General features: G+C 33.9%; 2 protein-coding genes across 2 annotated transcripts in view; one reads left to right on the forward strand and one right to left on the reverse strand.

Annotated features, from left to right (window-relative positions):
* Positions 1-2,866, forward strand: part of LOC128680782 (regulator of hypoxia-inducible factor 1-like) — a 26,027-nt gene extending 23,161 nt beyond the window's left edge. The window contains exons 12-13 of the mRNA XM_053764186.1: positions 359-501; positions 1,172-2,866. Of these exons, the coding sequence (XP_053620161.1) occupies positions 359-501; positions 1,172-1,378 (350 nt within the window). The 3' untranslated portion in view covers positions 1,379-2,866. The remainder of the gene's footprint in view (positions 1-358; positions 502-1,171) is intronic.
* Positions 2,858-8,138, reverse strand: LOC128680783 (chymotrypsin-C-like). Its single transcript, XM_053764187.2, has 7 exons — positions 7,716-8,138; positions 6,521-6,691; positions 5,955-6,186; positions 5,208-5,317; positions 4,519-4,686; positions 3,765-3,921; positions 2,858-3,539 (listed from the first exon to the last, which is right to left on the reverse strand). Exons 1-7 carry the CDS (start codon positions 7,974-7,976, stop codon positions 3,313-3,315), a joined length of 1,326 nt encoding a protein of 441 aa, XP_053620162.1. The 5' UTR covers positions 7,977-8,138; the 3' UTR covers positions 2,858-3,312.
* Positions 8,139-8,511: the final 373 nt, after the last annotated feature.

Here is an 8,511-nt window from a genome sequence, read left to right on the forward strand (position 1 = left end):
TTATCTGAATGTGGAAAAGTAAAATGTACATATATCGACAATAATAAAGAAATATACAATGGCGGACTTACCCAATGAAGCTTTTACTTACCCAATGAATCTTTTCCAATTAGGATAACCAGCGATAGCCATTTCTTTATTAATAATGTGAGGTTGGGAGGCTATTATTTTAAAATAATAGATCTCCTGACATCAACCAGAATAGAGTAAGCACATAAACCTATTTATCTGATTAGACTATCTATTGATATTTAAAGTGAGTCTCATTGACAAAGACTCACTTTAAATCGATAAAGGTATCGATGTGAAATTCATTTGAAATTATATAAAATCAAATTATATCTATTCTATTTTTCAGAAATCTATAGCAACGCCGTTGAATGGGGACCTCTTCAGCCACTCGGGCGCATGTCTTACTGCGCCATGTTGTTACATGCCACTATCTTGAGAACCTACGGTGGCCAGATGAAGAGGTCTTTCTATGCTACAGATTATACTGCTGTAAGTTGCTTCCATAAATACTTTTAAATGCAGGTTTGCAATTCACTTTTCACCATCGAATCGATTCGAAGTGAGACGCAGCGGACCAATCACATTGCTGTGTGGTTGTCGTTGCGTCACAATTATACAATGTGATAGGTTCACTGCGTCTCACTTCGAAACGATTCGATGGTGAGTAGTGAAATGCAAACCCACACTAAATACAACAGTTCTTTAATCGTAATATGATATACCTTTCGATTCCATATACTTTATTGTGTACTCACCCTGTTATATTACTGAGCCCTTCTGGCGTGATAGAAACAACACTGTTTAAATGAGTTTCTTTCGGTCATTTCTACACAGCAGTGGTCGTCAGGAAATGCTAGTATTTAGGACCTAAGTATAATACTTAGAATATGACGTGAAAAAGTGTCTGTAAGTTCTAATTTCTGAATATATTTTGATTTTGAGTTATTTTTATAGGTATTCAAATTCAAAGTTCTAGATTAAGGAACTAACCGCGCGAAGCGGAATAGAATAAGTTCAAATACAGACTCTAGACTCCGTATGATTGAAAAATTAACCGTAGCGCATAGTGAGAGAGACTAAATAGTATTCTTGTAAATTATTTACATTGTAAAGAAAATTTTTCAATAATACGGTATTTCCATCCAATATTTTATTTCAGATAATGTTATTCGCTGGTATCGTGTGCACGACATACCTATGCGCGCTCCCTCTTTACCTTCTCGTGGAAGCCCCTGCTTGCCAACTGCAAAAACTTCTTCTAGGCCCAAAGAGAAGGCCCAAGAAGGACCAAGAAGACGCCAATGCTAACCACGTAAAACCTGGAATCTCCACTGTATCCGTGTCCACTGTTTCTACACATATATAGAGTGTTGATGGTAGAATATGTATTACTACATACTATTTAATATTTACACTAACATGATTAGGTGTTCAGATCACAAATCTATTTTTGAATCTTGCGTACAGATACCAATTAACGTCATCTCTTTTGATATTGTCTTCATAGCCACAAGTCTAGACTGTAACTATACTGTCCTAAAACTTACTTCTGTACTTTCGATATACTCTCGAAATTATAAGAAGACCTCCGTGGCATAGTGGTCACCACGCCCGCCCGCTATCCGGAGGTCATAGGTTCGATTCCCAGCGCCGGCAAATATTTGTACTTGTGTTCACGAATATTTTTCTATGGTTTTGGATGTGTTGTGCTCGTTTCTGTGTTTCCGTCCATCGGACCCGCGATACAAGCTTAGTGCTTAATGTGTGGCGTAGTGTTCCATTAAAAAAAACTTGATTAATTTTCTATAAACACGATAAATTATCATTTATAAGATAAATACCATTCAGCTCCCTTGACTTTTGTGACCTAGACTCCTAATTTTTATCTGATGTGGAAAAGTAAAAAGACTCCTAATTTTGTTAATTGTGCCTACTTTTAATTTTATTATGTTTCAGATAAAATATTCAGCATACATTTGTTTAGTACTTTACACATATAAAATGTATATTTTACTTACACTTTGCAATCTATATAATTTATATGTACTCGTATAATTTATAATTGCACGCATATTTGAAGTCTTAAATTGTTACCCAAAAATTACAATTTAATTTTTAAGATTTTACAACTATCAAGCAGCTTATTTTGTAAAAGTTTCATACTGGTGTTAGTTCTATATTTTTAGTCTATAAGTAGCTTTAATTTTTATTATTTAAGTATTCCAACATATCTGCTCCTATGTGATATTCGAATTAGGCATTTTAACATCAAAATTTATATTAATGCCACAAATCATAAAATATTGGAAAATTGCCCTTAAAATGATATACTCGATAAAGTCATCACTCAAACAAAAAAATGCTAGATAAAAATTAAATAAGTTGGGATCATTGGTCTACCTAGACGAACACATAAAATATTCTCGCGCAATTGAAATCATCACTTCATTAGTTCTCATTTTTTTCTGAAGGTCCGTTTCTGTAAATGCAGAAAATCACCATCAAAAAGTACGAGCGAATGCATCGATCGGACGTTTTCGTCTGTAAATTTGCTTAAAACCATCGAACCGAAATGATCAAAACCAAAAAATTAGAAAACGTATGACGAAGATTTAAGAAGAAAAATTATATTATTTACTTCGATTGCTTGAGAATCGGGCCAATTAGAGTAAATTTTCTAAACAATAATTTCTCGTGGCTTAAGTAATTTCACTCTCTTAACCTAAATCTAGATTTAAGCATGCTCAATGTATCTACTGTTAATAAATTAGACTTCGATAAATTTGTAAATATGGTGAACTTTTTAAATTTTGTACATAAAGTTTTTGTAATAAATAAAAAAACATTTATTTTACTCTGCTTTTTGTATTTTCCCTTTGCTATTCTTACGATGACTGCCCAAATATACATTACTTATGTGTTATTAATTATCTAATCCAAGCATTAAAAGGAACTTGATATATTTTAATAAATGAATAGAAAATACTTTTTCCTCAGAACAAATGTTACATAACGTTGTTATTTAAGACTCAACGAGGTTCTTACAGAATCTTAATTATATTCTTTCATTTGTTGAATACAGTCACATTATACAATGATACATTAGTGTGATACATACAGAGGAAGAGAATATTATAATCTCCCAAACTAGTCATATTTGATGCATTTTTGGATATGATTTCAAGATTTTTAAGTTAGCCAGCATGAAATTCCTACAGAAACAAAATCATATATCATATTATGATGATATGTATAGATATATAGATTTAACAAAATGCACATTTTCAGCGATGAATTGCCTCATAAAATCCTTATATGCTCGTCGATCCATCCGGTGAACGCGTGAACGTTAGTGAACAGTGTGTATTGAGTCGTGTCGCATATCTTTGCGTCAGTTCGGCTCACAGCCAGAGACACAATACCGTTGATGTACCAGGCTCCGGTCGCGTTGGCTGAAGTGTCTTCAGCTATGTCCGGAATGAAGACTAGGAATCCACCGCCGCTGTCGCCATTGCAGGCTGAGGTGCCTAGAATTGTCAATAAAGAAAATTTGTTTATTCGAAATAAATAAATAATAAACAAATCTGAAAATAAAATTTTTGACTACGAATACAATATAAAAATATTGTTACACATAAACGTCCTGACGTGAGTTTAACATTTTTTACTTATCACTAAAGAAGTTTTACTTTAAAAAAACCGGCTTCCAACACACAAAATTGTAAAATAGTAAAAGAAAAATAAACTATTACCGTTAGTATACCCGGCGCAAAACTTTCTGTAATTAAGCACTCTGCCAAAGAAGTTGGGGTTTGACTTGAGACATGTTTGCTCTCCAATTTTGGGCAAAGACACTTGGTGGAGTTCACTAGAGAGCTTTTCTGTGTGGTTCAGACCCCAACCAACAACCTGAAATGAAATTCTTTTATTATTCAAATATGTATGTTTAATATATTTCTTTTTTTAAACATGCTTTTATTGTCACCTGGGGGATTTTATTGATGTTATGAATCTGTAATTTTTTAAAGTTTTTTTTTGTTTGAAACAAAATAAATAAATGAAACAAAATAACAATGAACAATAACTAGTCTAGTCTCTTTAAGGCATCTGACATGATTTTTATGACTACCTACCGGGACTAGTGGCAAGTAATTTAATAATTACCTGCCACTAGTCCCACTAATATTTTAATTGTTAAATTAAACCTTTTGATAATAATTGCGTGAAAAAAAGTCATGTACAGTAAACCGGTGAATAGTACCCTCGTTGAGATGAGGGAACTGTTATATCAGCTCTCAAGCTAATCCGGGATTCACAATGCTTATCAGAACTAGGTATGTATTGTCAATTGTCAAGCGACAATTATTTATTTCTTTTACTTTTTAGAAAAAGCTGGAGTTGGTGTATTGCTAGATGTATGTGCTAGATTTGATTTGACAGATGAGATAGGTGACGTAAGTTAGAATCTTGTAATACTAAACCCAGAAAAGTCATGTTCCAACATACAGTGCCATAGACAATCCCAGCGGGCAGCCTCTTGATCGAGTCAATATTCCACAGACAAGCTGGCTGCACATAATCATCATATATAGCTTCAGTCTTCAGCTTCACCAGAGCTATGTCGTTGTCCAGCTTCTTTTGATAATATTCCTCGTGGACGATCACTTGATGCACCTTTCAGTAGACTTTATAATTTTAGACGAGTTGAATTTTTTAATAGACTGTTATTTTAAAAGATACAAACGTATCTAACCAAGTTATGCTTCTTTGGATCAAAGATTTATAATACGTGTACAAAATTTAAGTACAATTGTTTTGGTAGTTTCGGACAGAGAGATTGAGTAATTTTATAAGGCTTCCGTTTTTCTATGCGAGGTAAGGAACCCAACAATATTTCTATTATAGACTATACGGACTCAAATAGACAGTGATACAAATGATACTATGAAGGCAGTAAATATGTAACTCATATTAAATTGTTTAAATATGTGACCTAGTTGCCACATTGCATGAAATCTTAACTCTTAAAAGCAATCCCTGGATTTATGATACTGGTACGTGTCTACTCCCACATATCAATTATTAAAGATGCAAATGTAGAACATTATACAGTATAACCACAGATACAATAACATTAATTATGTAAATATTATTTAAATTCTACTTCTATATATTAAAATAAATGCTAAAGTTACCAATCTTTCTTGTGTTGCCACATCTCCTCCAATCAGATTGTATTTTCCCAAGATAACGCTAACTATTTCAGGAAGTACTGGAGCTCCATTGATAGTAACACAATGACCAGCTGGAAGTAAAACATGAAGTAGTATTTTTTACATATACTATATCTTCCTATAGCTATCAGATCATCTAAATATACAAACAATCATGGTAGATTCTAATTGATTTTATCTAAAAAGATTTTTTAGATAAATCAGAAAATGCGCAAAATGAGACAAACATTTATTTGCTCGTCAAATCATTCGAATCATGCTTAGAGTTTAATTTTAAGCAGACTTCGGGCTTTTCATATAGAAACAGAAAGCACTCAGGTGAGAAAAAAACAAGTTTATTTGTTAGAAATTTATTTTAAAAAACCCGACTTTCAATATTCATTTCGCTACAACTTTTGGACGGCTCAATGATCAAACATATCTAAGAGCCACCGCATAAAAATTAGCTATCAAATAAATACTTAAATAAAGGCATTCAAATCGGTTCACCCGTTGATGAGCTACTGTGCCACGTACACGGACAGACCGACAGACAGTCAAATAAACTTAGGGTTAAACGTATAACACCCCTCATTTTGCGTCGTGGGTTAATCTAGACAAGTACAGTCCGGGGCAGATAGACCTGAACCCCTATGGTTAAGCAAGTTATTTACAGCGTTAACTTTATCTACCTCCGTCTGAGTAAGTAATATGAATAATTCGAAATACCTGTCAAAACGAAATTCTTCGAAATCAAAGTGCCTCCACACACATATTTCGCTGACGCATACTCTAGTCTGTATACCGCGGCATGCCATGGCCAGTCTCCAGGTTTGGTCGGTTGACCGTTGAAGATTAGCTCTGTGTGCTGAACCTTGCGTCTCCCACAACCAGTTTGTTTTACTGTAGAAACTGTATGTGCTGTTTCTTTGTACCCTTGAAGTATATTGTCTAGGAAACCCTGAAAATTTACAGAATTCATTCCAGTATCGTACCAGAGAATATTGGATTTATTTAAACTTCGTTGTACAAAAAAAGTTAACAATATGTAAATTTAATGCCATAAGGTGTTCTCTGCCAGTCAAATCTTGGGACCAAACTGGAAAAGGCAAAAGGGTGGTATTTTAAAATAAAATTATAATAATTTCTTGCTAGCTTTGAACAGTATAGTCACATTGCTATGACAACTACATATTATAATTATGAATTGCCCCGTAATGTATCCAGAGCAAAGGTGCCCAGTACACTGGCGGCATTGCCTCGCTGGATTACAGTGGCCATTCTTTAATACCTACCACATTAGGTTCTTTACAAAACTGAACACCATTAGCTTCAATGCGGGTAGGATACGGCACGCTGCCGATGTTCGGACCTTTCACCGACATATGCAGCGCTGGAGCTGATTTGAAAAATGTTATATGAAATTCACTTCCAAATGTTGATATCCTGGCAACCGATTTATCGTGCTAGAAAAAAAAAACAAAATTAGAAAAAAAATCCTTCTATTTCCGTTTACATCATCCGCTATAACGCGTAAAGTCCGGACACCGAAACACGTAAATCTCTCATCATCAGCCTACCCTTGCCCCACTTCATGTGTGGTCGGTACAGCATGTCACTCTACTCCACTTCTCCCTGTCTGATGTTAACTGATCTGTTACTTCCTTTTTAGCCATATCCGCCTCTTCTTCGGCCTTCCCCTTCTTTTCCCATTCAATTTCAATCCTTGACCTCCATGACCTTTCTTACACCATTGTATTGGTATTATGTAATTACGTAATTGACGTCATCTCTCTTTAGAATGCTGTTGCTTTCTGTATTACATACTGCTTAGCTGCATTAAGCCCCATCCGTCATCCACGAGAGTATATAAAGTGGTCCTATTCTAGGGCGGATACAACAAAACATATGACGATATTATATTTGTTTTGTGTTTGTTACGCTCCGGCCACAGACTTTGTTTTTAGGAATATTTATTATAGGTAATCTAAGTTATGAATATATGTAGTAGAATCACAATATGACAGATGTCTCAAAAACATGATAATTTGTATTTATATTAGTCTAGCTTCCGACTTTTCGAAGCTGAATGAATGAAACGAGCAAATATCCCCCAACACGATAAAAAGAGTAGCATTATGAAAATTGAAATCCGAAATGTGAAAAACATCATCAAAAATACCACGGATTCAAATTACAAAATTAAATGCTATAAAATACCAAATAGGAACAATAATTAATACTTCCATATATCCATACTACACTAATATTATAAAATCTGTCTGTCTGTTCCACTTCCATGAATAAATTGCTGGACCAATTTGATGAAATTGTTTATGCATGTATTTAAAGACAAACGAAAGTTACTTTTTTATTAAAAATCAACCATCGAATTATTATAATGGGGGGTTAAAGTTTGTCTGAAAATCATGTTTGTCTAAAATTCACGCGGGCGAAGCCGAGGGCAAAAGCTAGTATGTTATAACTCACCAAAGTAACAGTCGCTTCTGAATCAAACGTAATATGAACTCTGGAATATTTGGGAAAATTTACATAAATTTGTAGATCGTATTTGTTTTCCTCTTCTGGAGGTAACCCAGACTCAAAAACCGCTTCTATATCATTATTTCCTTTGCAAGGCCTCGCTCGTCCTACTGGATTTCCTACTAAACCCCATCCAGCAATATCCTTACCGCAAATACTGCTACTAAACAATGTCACAAAGTATATTAAAAATCCGTAACACAACATTTTGATTCACTGTCTTCTTGTATCACATTTATTATTGCCACTGTGTTTACTGGCGGAACTAAAACAGTTTATACATTTTTATTAATACTTTTTGAGGCTATTCGAATTATTTTTCATTAAGGAGACACGACATATCAATGCCTCTTAGTTGAGTTCACTGTTGTCGCATAGGAATTCCCAAGTTATGTTGTAGGTGTAAAATATTTCTTGACAATACTCTTAATATCCTGAACCAAGACAGTCACTAGTAAAATTACTACTAATTAAAAAATCGGATTCGTCATTGATTTTTTTTCTAATATTTTTTAATACGTTGAAAATTCTACGGCCAAATGAAAGATACTGTTGCCTTTGAATAAAATGTACTCCGCTCTTGAAAAACACGTAAAATTTAAATTTATAAATTTAACATTATGCATTTTCCTCTTCAAGTTTTCATGATTCAAAAATTGAATGAATATGATTTCCCTTGCAAGATCTTGCTCGTCTGGTTGGTTCCAAAGACCATACAACAAATTTTTTATCACATTTTCAA

Source organism: Plodia interpunctella, chromosome 25 (genome assembly GCF_027563975.2).
Source record: "Plodia interpunctella isolate USDA-ARS_2022_Savannah chromosome 25, ilPloInte3.2, whole genome shotgun sequence".
Classification (NCBI taxonomy): domain Eukaryota; kingdom Metazoa; phylum Arthropoda; class Insecta; order Lepidoptera; family Pyralidae; genus Plodia; species Plodia interpunctella.